The sequence below is a fragment of the Mangifera indica genome, chromosome 7, assembly GCF_011075055.1.
Source record: "Mangifera indica cultivar Alphonso chromosome 7, CATAS_Mindica_2.1, whole genome shotgun sequence".
NCBI lineage: Eukaryota > Viridiplantae > Streptophyta > Magnoliopsida > Sapindales > Anacardiaceae > Mangifera > Mangifera indica.
The window spans coordinates 18,919,105-18,937,137 of record NC_058143.1 but is presented as its reverse complement, the minus strand read 5'-3'; the positions used below and the strand labels follow the sequence as shown (position 1 = coordinate 18,937,137).

The 18,033-nt window shown below is 33.8% G+C and overlaps 2 protein-coding genes across 3 annotated transcripts; both read left to right on the top strand.

The window, feature by feature from the left end:
• The first annotated feature begins 1,283 nt into the window (after positions 1 to 1,283).
• On the top strand, positions 1,284 to 17,138 carry LOC123220776 (early nodulin-75-like). Of its 2 annotated transcripts, none has more exons than XM_044643369.1 (2): positions 1,284 to 1,764; positions 15,809 to 17,138. In XM_044643369.1, the coding sequence occupies exons 1-2, from the start codon at positions 1,308 to 1,310 to the stop codon at positions 16,873 to 16,875; spliced, it is 1,524 nt and encodes a 507-aa protein (XP_044499304.1). In that variant the 5' UTR covers positions 1,284 to 1,307; the 3' UTR covers positions 16,876 to 17,138. The 2 variants fall into 2 exon arrangements, with proteins under 2 accessions (XP_044499304.1, XP_044499303.1); XM_044643368.1 differs by lacking the exon at positions 1,284 to 1,764 and adding an exon at positions 6,245 to 6,732 and having other exon boundaries at positions 15,803 to 17,138.
• Positions 10,997 to 11,469, top strand: LOC123220777 (proline-rich 33 kDa extensin-related protein-like). Its single transcript, XM_044643370.1, has one exon. It carries the CDS (start codon positions 11,024 to 11,026, stop codon positions 11,396 to 11,398), a length of 375 nt encoding a protein of 124 aa, XP_044499305.1. The 5' UTR covers positions 10,997 to 11,023; the 3' UTR covers positions 11,399 to 11,469.
• Positions 17,139 to 18,033: the final 895 nt, after the last annotated feature.

Sequence of the window (18,033 nt, the reverse complement as noted above, 5' to 3'; positions counted from 1 at the left end):
ATCCACATACTTTGAATTTACAAATGAAATTTATATTTAGAATAAAAGTCAAAACAATATGTGAAATGTAGATTAATACTCTTTAAGATTCAAAGAAACAAGAATCATGTGCAATTTATAGTCCAATTCTGGTCCAGTAGGTACCGAAGAAAGGTCAGCGTCGAGGGTGAGAAACGGAGAAAAGCCCTCGTTAGTACCAGAATCAATTGGGAACTGAAAACATCTTTACAAGAAGACACGCCATATGGGAAATCCAGAATTTTTCTCTTCTTTTCTTTTCTTTTATATCACTAGTCAGTCATTATCAGAATTGTGGTAATTGTCTTGGGTGGTTCTACTTCTTCCTTTATTATTTATTTAAATTATGCACTGGTTAGTCCAGCCTGAAATTTTGAGTCGGTGAACAATACTTTTAAGTAATTGGTTGTTTAATTAATAATAATTTAATATCCATCTCATAACTGTTGGCGCTCTAATACTGCAATGTAATTAGTTTTTGTAAGTTCAATGGATATATAGGATATTATTTTATTTTTAATTAGAATTATTTAATTATAATAATTTATTATTATATATTTAAATTATTTATTGATATTTCTTGGAAGAAAATAAAACAAAGAAAGGAAACGAGTGAGATCCCATGCAAAAGCCGGTTGGTCAGGTCAGTATAATATCTTACCTGCCCCAGCTGCAGACTTAGCTAAATATTCAACATTGGCAACTATTAATTAACTCTTGTCTCTACTGATTCATTTATTGTTATTCTTCACTGGACAGTCCGTGGTTTCTGCAACTTTAATAATGTCGAAAAACAATTGGTAAATCGCCCAGAAACTATCTTAAGTAGAAGAGCCTAGCCAGCTGTTCATCACTTTTGGTATGAAATTTCCATCTCCTTGATTTTGTTTACTGGCTGGCTTTGCAGGGTAAATGTGTATGGATACATATATTATATAATATTATATATATATATATCCAACTTCGTTATTTGACAAACCAGTAATGGGATTAGATCAGTTAAGTTCATCTAATTTTTTAGAGTGATGGTTACTTGAGTTGAACATTATTCTCTGATTGTCAACATAGAGGGCTTGAATGGGCCCTTTTCACATTATGTTCGGCAATAGCAACCGGAAAAAGATATAAAAAAGAAATTAATCATTCGTGCATGTGAATGTGCAAGTGGACTATTTTAAGTAGCAGTGATATAAAAGACAAATGAAGCTTACATAAGTGATGACATCGGCTAGCTCCTTCGTTTCCTATAAAAGGATCCTCAATCTTCTTGGTTTTCCACAAACTCGGAAATGTCTTCCAAAAACTTATCAGTGTTGTTTCTTCTTGGAGTGGCTCTTTTCATCACTTCTTCACTTGCTGATTACCATCATGAGCCTCCCAAAAAAGAGCATAACCCACCAGAACACAAGCCCCCAAAACACAAACCACCTCATGGACACATGTTGGTAGAGGAGGTTGAAGACTCGCACAAGCCTGATTTCCCAGGACGTGGTGGAAAGGGAGAGAGACAACCACCCCACAAGCCTGATTTCCCAGGACACGGCGGCAAGGGTGAGAAGGAACCACCGAAACACAAACCACCCCATGGACACATGTTGGAGGAGGAAGTTGAGGACTCACACAAGCCTGATTTCCCAGGACATGGTGGCAAGGGGGAGCACCAACCGCCAAAACACAAGCCACCGCATGGACACATGTTGGAGGAGGAAGTTGAGGACTCACACAAGCCTGATTTCCCAGGACATGGTGGCAAGGGAGAGAAGCAACCACCCCACAAGCCTTACCCAGGACATGGTGGCAAGGGAGAGAAGCAACCACCGAAACACAAGCCACCACATGAACACATTTTGGTGGAAGAAGTTGAGGACTCACACAAGCCTAATTTCCCTGGACATGGCAAAGGAGAGGAGCAACCACCACACGGTGGCAAGGGAGAGAAGCCGCCACCTAAGGAGAAGCCCCCAACTCATGGGGAAGATCCTCATAAGCCACCCAGGAAGTTGAAGCCACCAACTCATGGGGAGAAGGAACCAAAGCCCTACAACAAGCCACCCCATAAGCCTCCACCAGCCAATTGATATATCAATAAAAGTTTAAATATATCTATAAATAAGAGACCATGCACCATGCAAGTCATGAGAATTTCTTGAGAGTAGTGTTCTGTTTTGTGTATCAGTTACTGCTTTAGAGAAGTTTTATTTGTTTTGCTTTGGCTATCGAAGTGCTTATTGTGACTTAACTCATTTTGAGTGGTCATATAGAGTGATTAATTCACCGTGATATATTTGAGATTTTCCTCTATTTACTGTTTGCATACTTTATATTTTTATTTATTTTTATCTTTCTTTTAACTTTTAAAAAATTAAGATTTCTTCTATCTCAAATAATATTCAATCTTATTTGATCAAACTCCATATAATGAAAATAAGTAATTAATAGAGTGTTAAAAAATATCACTGACAATTTACATAATTACATCTATTAACATTAATTTATAGATAAATTTTTATAAACTTATCTAAAATCTCTGTTAAAATTATTTTAAAAAAAATGAAATTTTTCATAAAAATGAAAAAAAAAGGATAATATCAATATGGTATATCACCTTTATATTGTATTAAAATACAATAATTAAAACTAAATATATATAATTTTATTAATATAAAAATATCTGATGAGAAAAAATTATCTAAGACTCAACATCGTTTCTTTCTCTTTGACATCGGTATCAATAACATAATTATATTAGAATTATAATATATAGAAAAAAAATTGTGGGATGCAGTTTCGCGGATTGAGTTGGGATGTTGGTAAAATTATTCTATATGATGTTAGAATTTTATTTTACACCAAAGTAATTATACATCTTAATTCAAATTTAAACCCATTTGAGGGTGAACTTTGTAACATATTCTCAAAATTTAAGCACAATTTTTTTATTTTTTTAATTTGATAGTGGTTGTTGGTCTATCCACACAAAGGGCCATCATCATTTCCATCTATTTATATATGCATGGGTCTTCAATAGGTTCATGCACTTAATTTACTACTGCACGTTTGATTGATATTTATTTTTTTAAAAGTTTAATATTAAAATATTTTCGAAATGGATTTAACCTTTACTCTTATACTCTGTAGATTCTTACTCTTAAGATTAAAAAAATAAAACAAGAATCACGTGTTATGTATAGTCCAATTTTGGTCCAACAGGCAATGGCGGACCTAGAACTTTCATTTAGTGGCCTTTCAACTTTGTTATGGTTCATCAATTAATTAGGGAAAACTTTTAAAAGCCACCAAATCTTAAGAAAATAATACAATAGTAAGAAATTGAAAGGAAAAATACAATAACACAATATATTTTTTACATAGAAAAGCCTTTTCAGGTGAAGAGGGCTAAAAAGAAAATCCACTTAAATCCAATATAATCAAAAGTATTTACAATAATTGTAATTTAAAAAAATATATTTAAAGTTGTATTACCAAAGAAACAGATAAACATTAGGTTGTGTAATTATAAATCCAACCGTAAAAATCAAAACTCAAATATTTAGATTAAAGATCAACACATTCTTTATTTATTGATTAAAATATCAAGTTAAAATGTTATGTCTGAAAATTTGAATGTCTGAATATCGATTATTTAAAGATGAAAACAAATTATAATGATATGCTTGAAAATCTTCAATATAACATAATTCTTCAATTTAATAAATTTTGAAAGCATTCGATGATATTTTTATTGTAAATTATGTAAAAACTTGGATAATTTAGTGCATCTAAAATCTTATTTTTTATTTTGAATATGATTACTTGGATCCTTTGTCAAAATCTCATGTCTTTTATATGAAAATATATATCCAAAATTTTATTTTTTTTAAATATAACTTGGGTAATAAAAAAAAATAACTTTAAAACACGGCTGTAAACAAATTACATAAATTTGACAATTAATATATACATACATGCATAACATTTAATTTAAAAAAATTAACAAAATATACATAAATTACTCACTAATTTAAGAATTTGTTGTAGAAATTTAATGATGATAATAATATTTGTGAAATAAAACAATAAAGCAACACGGGTCTACCACTTTCCATTTTGAAAATTGGTTTTAAGAAGCAATATTTTAAATTTGGAGTGGAGTAATGATTTAAGGGAACGAGGATTTGGGGAAATGTTTGGAGTATAAAATTATTTAAGAAAATTTCAGGGGCGGGTTCTGCGTCTTTTCATTTTTTGTTTGGCCAAAGGACTATTTCCCACATAAGGTGTGTTGTATTGTCAAGTTTCCCTCCTTTAACTTTGAAAATACCAAATATCCACCCATGAGCAGTTAAATTTAATGGAACCCTAACACCTTAAAATTTTATCTCTTTCCCCCCTAACCATTAAAAACTAACTATTTTCCCCTTATGCCAAGTTTTAAAAAATAACATTCCTCCTCTAGAGTTTAATTTTCAATCTTTGACGTCAAATCCGGCACCATCGCCGACGACAAAGCCTTCTCGACGCACCACCATGCTTCGACGACCTCTCTTCTCTCCTTTGAAAAGTCAATCAACCCAGATTTGATGTCGTTTTCGCCTAAAAAGTTAAATAGTTTCATCAGGAGACGAAGCTTTTCATCTTCCCAGACGAAGATGACGACCTCGTCTCCTTCTAGGAAGATGATCGTCTTCCTAGACAGAGATGAGGTTGTCGTCTTCGTCTGAGAAGATGAAGAGCTTCATCTCCCTATGAAGCTCTTCAACTTTTCAGGTGAAGACGACGCTAGATCTTGGCAGATTGAAGTTCCAGAGGAGAGAAGAGAGGCCGTCGGAGCATGGTGGTGCATCAGAGAGGCTTTGTCATTGGCGATGGAGCCAGATTTGGCGTCGGGGATTGAAAATTAAACCCTAAGGGGGGGAATACTATTTTTCAAAACTTGGCCTAGGGGAAAATAATTAGTTTTTAGGGGTTAGGGAGGTAAAAAAGATGATTAAATTTTAATTTATTTTGAATATTATAGATAAAATAATGATTTTACCCTTGATTTATTTTTTTAACCGTCTATGGGTAGGTAAATAGACTTTTCAAAGTTAATAGTTAGAAATGTGCAGTAAAAGTATACCTTGGGTGGAAAATTTTCGTTTGGCCCTTTTTTTTTTCAATTTTTCTGGCCCACCCTCCTAATACTACAGATCCGCCGATGAAGGGTCAGCATCGAAGGTGAAACGGAGAAAAGCCCTCGTTAGGGGTGGAATTAATAATGAAAAGCAAAAAGACACGCCATATTAGGAAATCCAAAATTTATTCTTTTCTTTTCTGTTTTTTATCAGTTGCCATTATTGGAATTTTGGTAATTGTCTTGGACTGTTGGTTAATTCTTCTTCTTCCTTTATTATATTATTATTTATTTTGCGCGGGGCTTAGTGCACAACACTTCTCTCTAATCCAAGTTCGACATTATTGAGCTTTGTTGTGTATCTTGCAAGTAATTACTTGTTTAATTAATAATAATTTAACATCAATCTAATAACTGTTGGCGCTCAACTAATGTAATATAAATAGTTTTTGTAAACTCAATAATTATTTGTTATTATTTCATGGAAGAAAAACAAAGAAAGGAAAGGAGACAGATCCCATGCAAAAGCCTCTTTGTTAGATCAGCAGTATAATATCTTACCAGACCCAGTTGCAGATTTAGCCAAGTATTCAAGATTGGCAACTATTAATTAACTATTCTCTCTACTGATTCATATCCATAACTAATCCAAAAGAAAATTTATTCTTCTTCTTCAGTGGAGAGTCCATGGTTTCTGCAACTTTTAATAATGTCAAAAGCATTTGGTAAATCGCACAGAAATATGAATCTTCCATCTCCTGATTTTCTTTACTGGATGACTTTGCATGGTTAATGTATATGTATATATTATTTTATATTATTTACCCAACTTTGCTATTTGACAAATCACTAATGGAAATTAATAAATTAAGTTATCTAACGTATTTAGTTTTCAATTATTAAATTAATTTATTGTTAGATTGATGGTACCTCGAGTAAAACATTGTTCTCCGACGTTTGCCGAATTGTAAAATTTGTCAACATAGAGGGCTTGAACGGAGCCTTTTCCCATTATGTGCATGTGCACCAAACTAGTTAAGTAGCAGTGATATAAAAGACAAATGAAGCTTACATAAGTGATGACATCGGCTAGCTCCTTGGTTTCCTATAAAAGGAGACTCCATCTTCTTAGTTTTCAGCAAACTCGAAAATGTCTTCCAAATACTTCTCAGTGTTGTTTCTTCTTGGAGTGGCTCTTTTCATCACTTCTTCACTTGCTGATTACCACCATGAGCCTCCCAAAAAAGAGCATAACCCACCAGAACACAAGCCCCCAAAACACAAACCACCTCATGGACACATGTTAGTAGAGGAGGTTGAGGACTCCCACAAGCCTGATTTCCCAGGACATGGTGGAAAGGGAGAGAAGCAACCACCTCACAAGCCTGATTTCCCAGGACACGGCGGCAAGGGTGAGAAGGAACCACCGAAGCACAAACCACCGCATGGACACATGTTGGAGGAGGAAGTTGATGACTCACACAAGCCTCATTTCCCAGGACATGGTGGCAAGGGGGAGCACCAACCGCCAAAACACAAGCCACCGCATGGACACATGTTGGAGGAGGAAGTTGAGGACTCACACAAGCCTGATTTCCCAGGGCATGGTGGCAAGGGAGAGAAGCAACCACCCCACAAGCCTTACCCAGGACATGGTGGCAAGGGAGAGAAGCAACCACCGAAACACAAGCCACCACATGAACACATTTTGGTGGAGGAAGTTGAGGACTCACATAAGCCTAATTTCCCTGGACATGGCAAAGGAGAAGAGCAACCACCACACGGTGGCAGGGGAGAGAAGCCACCACCTAAGGAGAAGCCCCCAACTCAAGGGGAAAATGAGAATCCACATAAGCCACCTAGGAAGCTGAAGCCGCCAACTCATGGGGAGAAGGAACCAAAGCCCTAGAATAAGCCACCTCATAAGCTTTCATCAGCCAACTAATATATCAATAGGAGTTTAATATATCTATAAATAAGAGACAATGCACCGTGCAAATCATATAATAATTTCTTGAGAGTAGTATTTTGTTCTGTGTATCAGTTACTACTTAAGAGGAGTTTTATTTGTTTTGCTTTGGTTAGTGAAGTGCTTATTATGTTTTGGCTTGTCTTATATGGTCATGTAGAGTGTTTAGTTCGTTGTGATATATTTGAGATTTTCTCTTGTTTACTTTTTGCATGTTTTATTTTATCTTTCTTCTAGCTTGAAGGTTAGGATTTTTTTCTCTCACAAACAATATTCAGTCTTATTTTATCGATCACCATATAATGAAAATAAATAAATAATGAATTAAAAAAATCATTGACAATTTATGTAATTACATCTATTAACATTAATTTGTGGATAGATTTTTACAAACTTAACTAAAATCTCTGTTGAAATTATAAGAAATACAGTTTTCAAAAATAAAATATATATTAAGATGCGATACTCAAAATTAGATAAATATAATTATATCGATATAGAAATATCAGATAAAAAAAGAAAGTCTACATAAGATTACATAATTAACAAATCTTTTGGCCGCATGCAAGTAGATGTTCATCTTGTATGGATCTTTGATTTTTAGTTTAGTTTCTTTCTTTACTTAACATTGGTCTATTCATAATATATACGCTACCATACAAAGAATAAACAAGAAAGAAAAAGTTTTAATTAAAGATAGATGTACAACTATATCCTTCATCATTTAAATTCAAATATTCTACTTTTTGGTACATCACGTAGAATGCGACTTCTCTAATGCCGTAGGGAAGAACTATCTAGATAATATTAATGAAAAAAATTTGGATAGATGAATATGATTAAAGCCTTTGACAATTTGAGCTCTCCTAAAATTTTAAAGATTCTTATAATTTACGTCATTCTTTTATTATTATATATATCTATATCTAAACTAGCTTCTATATATTTGATGAAATCTTGACAGGAAGCAGATGCCACTAACTGATAGTCCAATATCTCAACTAAATGGACCCAAAAACTCAACGTGTTCAAAACATTTTTCTAAGAAAGTTTATCCGGAAAGCCATTAATCTAGTACTTCAACAGAAAGATATTGCACAATGACATGGGTGATGACGAATACTAGGCCCCATCTTCAGTACCTTCACAAGCAGCTTGCACCTGTTAGGTCTTATAAAATATATATGTTGCTACTATTCATTACGCGGCTTTCTGTCCATTCGGATTTTGTTGACTAACATAAATTAACCTAAGGTTTCTTTTTGTCTTATATTATATAAGTCGGTGCTTCTAATTGATTTCATATTTAAGGTAATTGTTAGTGTTTTACTATATCTGTACTCAACTAATAAGCCTTGACTAATTACCTCTTTCGCCGGACCGGTTACAACATGTTATATATCTTTTACTTAGAAAAGTTGATGTGCAAGATTAATGCATATTGACCAAACAGGTACCTTGGCAACTTAAATACGATAAACCAACTTGAAAATGATAGACAATGTTAGGCTTGAAGTTGGACTATTGTATAAACAAAATAGGTTTGATCTAAACCAAATAAAATTTGAGTTCATATGAACTGGGATATAATATCTTTAATAGGATATCAAAATAGTGAACAATATTATTATAAGATAAAAAATATCATTATACGTATCTATATATGTAATTGATAAATCAACTTATTCAAATAGAGTTGTGGATTCAATTTGAACTTAAATTGGATGTATCCCTCTATGTAATTGGTCAATACATATAAATATGTTTTCCATGCAATAAGTCTTCTTTCCTAGAGTGAAATGGGGAAAATAGCTTGACATTTTGCATGTTTTTCAGCTCACAGGATAATAAAATTCTAATTGAAGTTGCGTGTAGATAGTCTATGGCTTTCCATGGTTCCGTTTGATTTAATGGATGGAAAGAAATTACCTGCAACTTCACACATGCTGGTGTGAACGATCGAAATTTGTTAAATTTTTTCTTCTTTTCCTGTTATGTGGAATCACAGGTCAAAATTGTGATCACAAACTTACCCAAAAAAAAATTGTGTTCACATGTCATGATACCATATACAAAATGGAGTACAGAGCGTGAAGAATATTGAAACAGTGCGGAGTGTTTTAAAATAATCAACGGCGCGTTTCATGAGTTACAGAAAACGACCTCGTTTTTCATAAACAAAGACTGTCTTTAGGTTCTTCTTCGACAAACAAGATCTTTTGGATTCGCTGAATATTGTTGAAGAAGATGAACAAATCTGATGGCGGTTAATTTTAGTTTTTGTGTAAAGATCAAACTGTTAAGGTTTTAGTTTACTGGGATTGCCAACTTCACAGGTTTTGTAGATTGTATAAAAATGATCTTGTATATATTTTCAGTTAGAAATATGAGAAACTGAAGTATATTATTCACAATAATTCTCTCAATTACTTGTTTCTCGATTTGTTTTGTTTCTTGTCAGGGAGCTAAAGAAGTAAAGTATATGATTGACTTGAACAGTTTGCCATGGCTATTAAGAAAGACTGGATGTCAATGGGCTGGGCTGGGCCAACCAGTAGATATTTGAAGGCCCAAGGTCGGACCCTATATTTAGGGTTGGGCTGGCCTTAAATGGGTTGGTATATTTAAACAATTTTTTTTAAATTTTCATTAAAATTTTTAAACACAATTTTTTTTTAATTATCAAAACCGAGAACGCTCTCCAAATATTTTATTTATAATCTCTCACTTGTGATAGAGAAATATCATGGTTATATGATAAAAAATATTATAAGTTTATAACATAGTACAAATAAATAAATTTACATACTGTATAAATTATAAACATAAATAATACACACACATGCGCACACACACACACATATATATATTATATCATTTATCTACTAATCTTCAATATCCAAATTTTAGAATTCTTCAAAGATATATTTTGTTACACGATTATGTATTTTGAAATCAACTTTGACCTAATCTTTCATACGCATTATCGCTTCGACCATGTTTGAGTGTAAATTGGATCACCTATCATTCAACATGCATCCATCTGCACTAAAAACAAATTCTAATACTACAGCTGACACTAGAGGTGTTGGTAGATCTTAGGTCATGACAACAAATATAGGAAAAATTTCTCTCTTATCTTTCCTGCATGCCAGAGTATCTAGTTTTTCAGTATTGTATCTTTGAACAATTTCTAGATAATGGTCAATATTGATATAATTATAAAATTGACAGTAATTTGTATTTTAATTGACAGACTGCTTATCTTTACTCAAAAAGGGCTATATGGGTGAATTTTGTTTTGTCTGAACTATTATAACTTACCTCTGGTACAAAGTTTTATCAAATCCTTTCATATTTTTGTTCATAAATATTTTATATATAAAGTGAAAATTTTTGAACATATTCAAGCTATTAATTGATAAATTTTCATTAATAACATCAAATAAAATTTATAATCCATTAGTTTTTACCCTAGGATCTAACGCAGTAGCAACAGAATAAAATAAAAGAATTTTACCCCAATATTTTAAATTTTTTTATTCTATTTACCTAAATATATTCTAGAAAGTATAATATTTTATATATATCCAAACTTCGTTATTTGACAAATCGGTAATGGGATTAAATTAGTTAAGTTCATCTAATTTTTTAGAGTGATGGTTACTTGAGTTGAACATTATTCTCTGATTGTCAACATAGAGGGCTTGAATAGGCCCTTTTCACATTATGTTCGGCAGTAGCAACCGGAAAAAGATATAAAAAAGAAATTAATCATTCGTGCATGTGAATGTGCAAGCGGACTATTTTAAGTAGCAGTGATATAAAAGACAAATGAAGCTTACATAAGTGATGACATCGACTAGCTCCTTGGTTTCCTATAAAAGGATCCTCAATCTTCTTGGTTTTCCTCAAACTCGGAAATGTCTTCCAAATACTTACTAGTGTTGTTTCTTCTTGGAGTGGCTCTTTTCATCACTTCTTCACTTGCTGATTACCACCATGAGCCTCCCAAAAAAGAGCATAACCCACCAGAACACAAGCCCCCAAAACACAAACCACCTCATGGACACATGTTGGTAGAGGAGGTTGAAGACTCGCACAAGCCTGATTTCCCAGGACATGGTGGAAAGGGAGAGAAGCAACCACCCCACAAGCTTGATTTCCCAGGACACGGCGGCACGGGTGAAAAGGAACCACCGAAACACAAACCACCTCATGGACACATGTTGGAGGAGGAAGTTGAGGACTCACACAAGCCTAATTTCCCAGGACATGGTGGCAAGGGGGACCACTAATCACCAAAACACAAGCCACCGCATGGACACATGTTGGAGGAGGAAGTTGAGGACTCACACAAGCCTGATTTCCCAAGACATGGTGGCAAGGGGGAGCACCAACCGCCAAAACACAAGCCACCGCATGGACACATGTTGGAGGGGGAAGTTGAGGACTCACACAAACCTGATTTCCTAGGACATGGTGGCAAAGGGGAGCACCAACCGCTAAAACACAAGCCACCGCATGGACACATGTTGGAGGAGGAAGTTGAGGACTCACACAAGCTTGATTTCCCAGGGCATGGTGGCAAGGGGGAGAAGCAACCACCGAAACACAAGCCACCACATGAACACATTTTGGTGGAGGAAGTTGAGGACTCACACAAGCCTAATTTCCCTAGACATGACAAAGGAGAGGAGCAACCACCACACGGTGGCAAGGGTGAGAAGCCGCCACCTAAGGAGAAGCCCCCAAGTCATGGGGAAGATCCTCATAAGCCACCCAAGAAGTTGAAGCCACCAACTCATGGGGAGAAGGAACCAAAGCCCTACAACAAGCCACCTCATAAGCCTCCACCAGTCAATTGATATATCAATAAAAGTTTAAATATATCTATAAATAAGAGACCATGCACCATGTAAGTCATGTAAGAATTTCTTGAGAGTAGTGTTCTGTTCTATGTATCAGTTACTACTTTAGGAGAGTTTTATTTGTTTTGCATTGGCCATTTGAAGTGCTTTTTGTGACTTAGCTCATTTTGAGTGGTCATATAGAGTGTTTAATTCGTCGTGATATATTTGAGATTTTCTTCTATTTACTGTTTGCATGCTTTATATTTTTATTTATTTTTATCTTTCTTTTAACTTTTAAAAATTAAGATTTCTTCTATCACAAATAATATTCAATCTTATTTTATCAAACTCCATATAATGGAAATAAGTAATTAATAGAGTGTTAAAAAATATCCTTGACAATTCACCTAATTACATCTACTAGCATTAATTTGTAGATTGATTTTTATAAACTTATCTAAAATCTCTTTTAAAATTATAAAAAAAAATGAAATCTTTCAAAAAACGAAAAAAAAAATAATGTCAATATGGTATGTCACATTTAATTTGTATTAAAATACAATAATTAAACTTAGATGTACATAATTTTATTAATATAAAAATATCATATGAGAAAAGATTGTCCAAGACTCAATTTTGTTACATCAATATCAATAGCATGGTTATATTTGAATTACAATATATAAAAAAAAATGGGGAATGCAACTTCGCGGATTGAGTTGGGATGGTGGTAAAATTATTCTATATGATGTTAGAATTTTATTTTACACCAAAGTAATTATACATCTTAATTCAAATTTAAACCCATTTGAGGGTGAACTTTGTAACATATTCTCAAAATTTAAGCACAATTTTTTTATTTTTTTTTAATTTGATAGTGGTTGTTGGTCTATCCGCACAAAGGGCCATCATCATTTCCATCTATTTATATATGCATGGATCTTCAATAGGTTCATGCACTTAATTTACTATTGCACATTTGATTAATATTTATTTTTTTTAAAATTTAATATTGAAATATTTTCGGAATGGATTACCTTTTACTCTTACACTTTGTAGATTCTTACTTTTAAGATACCAAAAAAAAAAAAAACAATAATCACGTGTTATGTATAGTCCAATTTTGGTCCAACAGGCAATGGCGGACCTAGAACTTTCATTTAGTGGCCTTTCAACTTTGTTATGGTTCATCAATTAATTAGGAAAAGCTTTTAAAAAGCCACCAAATCTTAAGAAAATAATACAATAGTAAGATATTGAAAGGAAAAATACAATAACACAATATATTTTTTACATAGAGAAGCCTTTTCAGGTGAAGAGAGCAAAAAAGAAAATCTACTTAAATCCAATATAATCAAAAATATTTATAATAATCGTAATTTAAAAAAAATATATTTAAAGTTGTATTATCAAAGAAACAGATAAACATTAGGTTGTATAATTGTAAATCCGACCGTAAAAGTCAAAACTCAAATATTTAGATTAAAGATCAACACATTCTTTATTTATTGATTAAAATATTAAGTTAAAATGTTATGTCTGAAAATTTGAATGTCTGAATATCGATTATTTAAAGATGAAAGCAAATTATAATGATATGCTTGAAAATCTTCAATATAACATAATTCTTCAATTTAATAAATTTTGAAAGCATTCGATGATATTTTTATCGTAAATTATGTAAAAACTTGGATAATTTAGTGCATCTAAAATCTTATTTTTTATTTTGAATATGATTACTTGGATCCTTTGTCAAAATCTCATATGTCTTTTATATGAAAATATATATCCAAAATTTTATTTTTTTTAAATATAACTTGGGTAATAAAAAAAAAATAACTTTAAAACACGGCTGTAAACAAATTACATAAATTTGACAATTAATATATACATACATGCATAACATTTAATTTTAAAAAATTAACAAAACATACATAAATTACTCACTAATTTAAGAATTCGTTGCACAAATTTAATGATGAAAACAATATTTGTGAAATAAAACAACAAAGCATCACGGGTCTACCACTTTCCATTTTGAAAATTGGTTTTAAGAAGCAATATTTTAAATTTGGAGAGGAGTAATGATTTAAGGGAACAGGGATTTTGGGAAATGTTTGGAGTATAAAATTAGAGCAATATTATGTGTACCTATTTTTGATATATAATTCATATATACAGTAATATGTCACTATGTAATTAGGTGATTTTAAAATATGTGTCATCATATGATAAAAAAATATTTAATCATATGATAATATCTTATCTGTGTATATAAATGAGGTACAAAAAATAGATATACATAGTTTTATTGATAAAATTATTTAAGAAAATTTCAGGGTTGGCTTTTACGTCTTTTCATATATTTTTTTTCAATTTTGCTGGCCCACCCTCCTAATCCTACAGATCCGCCGAAGAAGGGTCAGCATCGAAGGTGAGAAACGGAGAAAAGCCCTCGTTAGGGTGGAATTCATAATGAAAACATCTTTACAAAAAGACACGCCATATTAGGAAATCCAAAATTTATTCTTTTCTTTTCTTTTCCGTTTTTTATCAGTTGTCATTATTGGAATTTTGGTAATTGTCTTGGACTGTTGGTTAATTCTTCTTCTTCCTTTATTATATTATTATTTATTTTATGCGGGGCTTAGTGCACAACACTTCTTTCTAATTTCCAAGTTCGACATTATTGAGCTTTGTTGTGCATCTTGCAAGTAATTACTTGTTTAATCAATAATAATTTAACATCAATCTAATAACTGTTGGCGCTCAGATAATGTAATGTAAATAGTTTTTGTAAGCTCAATGAGTATAATATTTATTTGTTACTATTTCATGGAAGAAAAACAAAGAAAGGAAAGAAGACAGATCCCATGCAAATGCCTCTTTGTAAGATCAGTATAATATCTTACCAGACCCAGTTGCAGATTTAGCTAAGTATTCAAGATTGGCAACTATTAATTAACTATTCTCTCTACTGATTCATTTCCATAACTAATCCAAAAGAAAATTTATTCTTCTTCTTCAGTGGAGAGTCCATGGTTTCTGCAACTTTTAATAATGTCAAAAGCATTTGGTAAATCGCACAGAAATATGAATCTTCCATCTCCTGATTTTCTTTACTGGATGACTTTGCATGGTTAATTTATATGTATATATTATTTTATATTATTTACCCAACTTTGCTATTTGACAAATCACTAATGGAAATTAATAAATTAAGTTATCTAACTTATTTAGTTTCAATTATTAAATTAATTTATTGTTAGATTGATGGTACCTCGAGTAAAACATTGTTCTCCGACGTTTGCCGAATTGTAAAATTTGTCAACATAGAGGGCTTGAACGGAGCCTTTTCCCATTATGTGCATGTGCACCAAACTAGTTAAGTAGCAGTGATATAAAAGACAAATAAAGCTTACATAAGTGATGACATCGGCTAGCTCCTTGGTCTCCTATAAAAGGAGACTCGATCTTCTTAGTTTTCAGCAAACTCGAAAATGTCTTCCAAATACTTGTCAGTGTTGTTTCTTCTTGGAGTGGCTCTTTTCATCACTTCTTCACTTGCTGATTACCACCATGAGCCTCCCAAAAAAGAGCATAACCCACCAGAACACAAGCCCCCAAAACACAAACCACCTCATGGACACATGTTAGTAGAGGAGGTTGAGGACTCCCACAAGCCTGATTTCCCAGGACATGGTGGAAAGGGAGAGAAGCAACCACCTCACAAGCCTGATTTCCCAGGACACGGCGGCAAGGGTGAGAAGGAACCACCGAAGCACAAACCACCGCATGGACACATTTTAGAGGAGGAAGTTGATGACTCACACAAGCCTGATTTCCCAGGACATGGTGGCAAGGGGGAGCACCAACCACCAAAAGGCAAGCCACCGCATGGACACATGTTGGAGGAGGAAGTTGATGACTCACACAAGCCTGATTTCCCAGGACATGGTGGCAAGGGAGAGCACCAACCGCCAAAACACAAGCCACCGCACGGACACATGTTGGAGGAGGAAGTTGAGGACTCACACAAGCCTGATTTCCCAGGACATGGTGGCAAGGGAGAGCACCAACCGCCAAAACACAAGCCACCGCACGGACACATGTTGGAGGAGGAAGTTGAGGACTCACACAAGCCTCATTTCCCAGGACATGGTGGCAAGGGAGAGCACCAACCGCCAAAAGGCAAGCCACCGCACGGACACATGTTGGAGGAGGAAGTTGAGGACTCACACAAGCCTCATTTCCCAGGACATGGTGGCAAGGGAGAGCACCAACCGCCAAAAGGCAAGCCACCGCACGGACACATGTTGGAGGAGGAAGTTGAGGACTCACACAAGCCTCATTTCCCAGGACATGGTGGCAAGGGAGAGCACCAACCGCCAAAAGGCAAGCCACCGCACGGACACATGTTGGAGGAGGAAGTTGAGGACTCACACAAGCCTCATTTCCCAGGACATGGTGGCAAGGGAGAGCACCAACCGCCAAAAGGCAAGCCACCGCACGGACACATGTTGGAGGAGGAAGTTGAGGATTCACACAAGCCTCATTTCCCAGGACATGGTGGCAAGGGAGAGCACCAACCGCCAAAACCCAAGCCACCTCACGGACACATGTTGGAGGAGGAAGTTGAGGACTCACACAAGCCTAATTTCCCAGGACATGGTGGCAAGGGAGAGCACCAACCGCCAAAACACAAGCCACCGCACGGACACATGTTGGAGGAAGTTGAGGACTCACATAAGCCTAATTTCCCTGGACATGGCAAAGGAGAAGAGCAACCACCACACGGTGGCAGGGGAGAGAAGCCACCACCTAAGGAGAAGCCCCCAACTCATGGGGAACATGAGAATCCACATAAGCCACCTAGGAAGCTGAAGCCGCCAACTCATGGGGAGAAGGAACCAAAGCCCTAGAACAAGCCACCTCATAAGCCTTCATCAGCCAACTAATATATCAATAGGAGTTTAGTATATCTATAAATAAGAGACCATGCACCGTGCAAATCATATAATAATTTCTTGAGAGTAGTATTCTGTTCTATGTATCAGTTATTACTTAAGAGAAGTTTTATTTGTTTTGCTTTGGTCAATGAAGTGCTTATTGTGTTTTGGTTCGTCTTTATGGTCATGTAGAGTGTTCAGTTCATTGTGATATATTTGAGATTTTTTTCTGTTTACTGTTTGCATGTTTTATTTTATCTTTCTTCTAGCTTTGAAGGTTAAGATTTTTTCTATCACAAATAATATTCAATCTTATTTTATCGATCACCATATAATGAAAATAAATAAATAATGGATAAAAAAATTCATTGACAATTCATATAATTACATCTATTAACATTAATTTGCGGATAGATTTTTACAAACTTAACTAAAATCTCTGTTTAAATTATAGGAAATATATTTTTCAAAACTGAAATATATATTAAAATACAATAATTGAAATTAGATAAACATAATTTTATTGATACAAAAATATCAAATGAAAAAATAAGGTCTACGTAAGATTACATAATTAACGAATCTTTTCGCTGCATGCAAGGAGATGTTCATCTTGTATGGATCTTTGATTTTCGGTTTAGTTTCTTTCTTTACTTAACATGGATCTCTTCGTAATACATGTGCTACCATACAAAGAATAAACAAGAAAGGAAAAGTTCTAATTAAAGATAGATATACAACTATATCCCTCATTATTTAAATTCAAATATTCTACTTTCTGGTATATCACGTAGAATGCCACTTCTCTAATGTCATAAGAGAGAACTATCTAGATAATATTATTTAAAAAAAAAAATTGGATAGATGAATATGACTAAAGCCTTTGACATTTTGAGCTTTCCTAAAATTTTAAAGATTCGTACAATTTACGTAATTCTTTTATTATTATATATATCTATATCTAAATTAGCTTCTATATATTTGATGAAATCTTGACGGGAAGCAGATACCACTAACTGATAGTCCAATATCTCAACTAAATGGACCCAAAAAACTCAACGTGTTCAGAACATTTTTCTAAGAAAGTTTATCCGGAAAGCCATTAATCTAGTACTTCAACAGAAAGATATT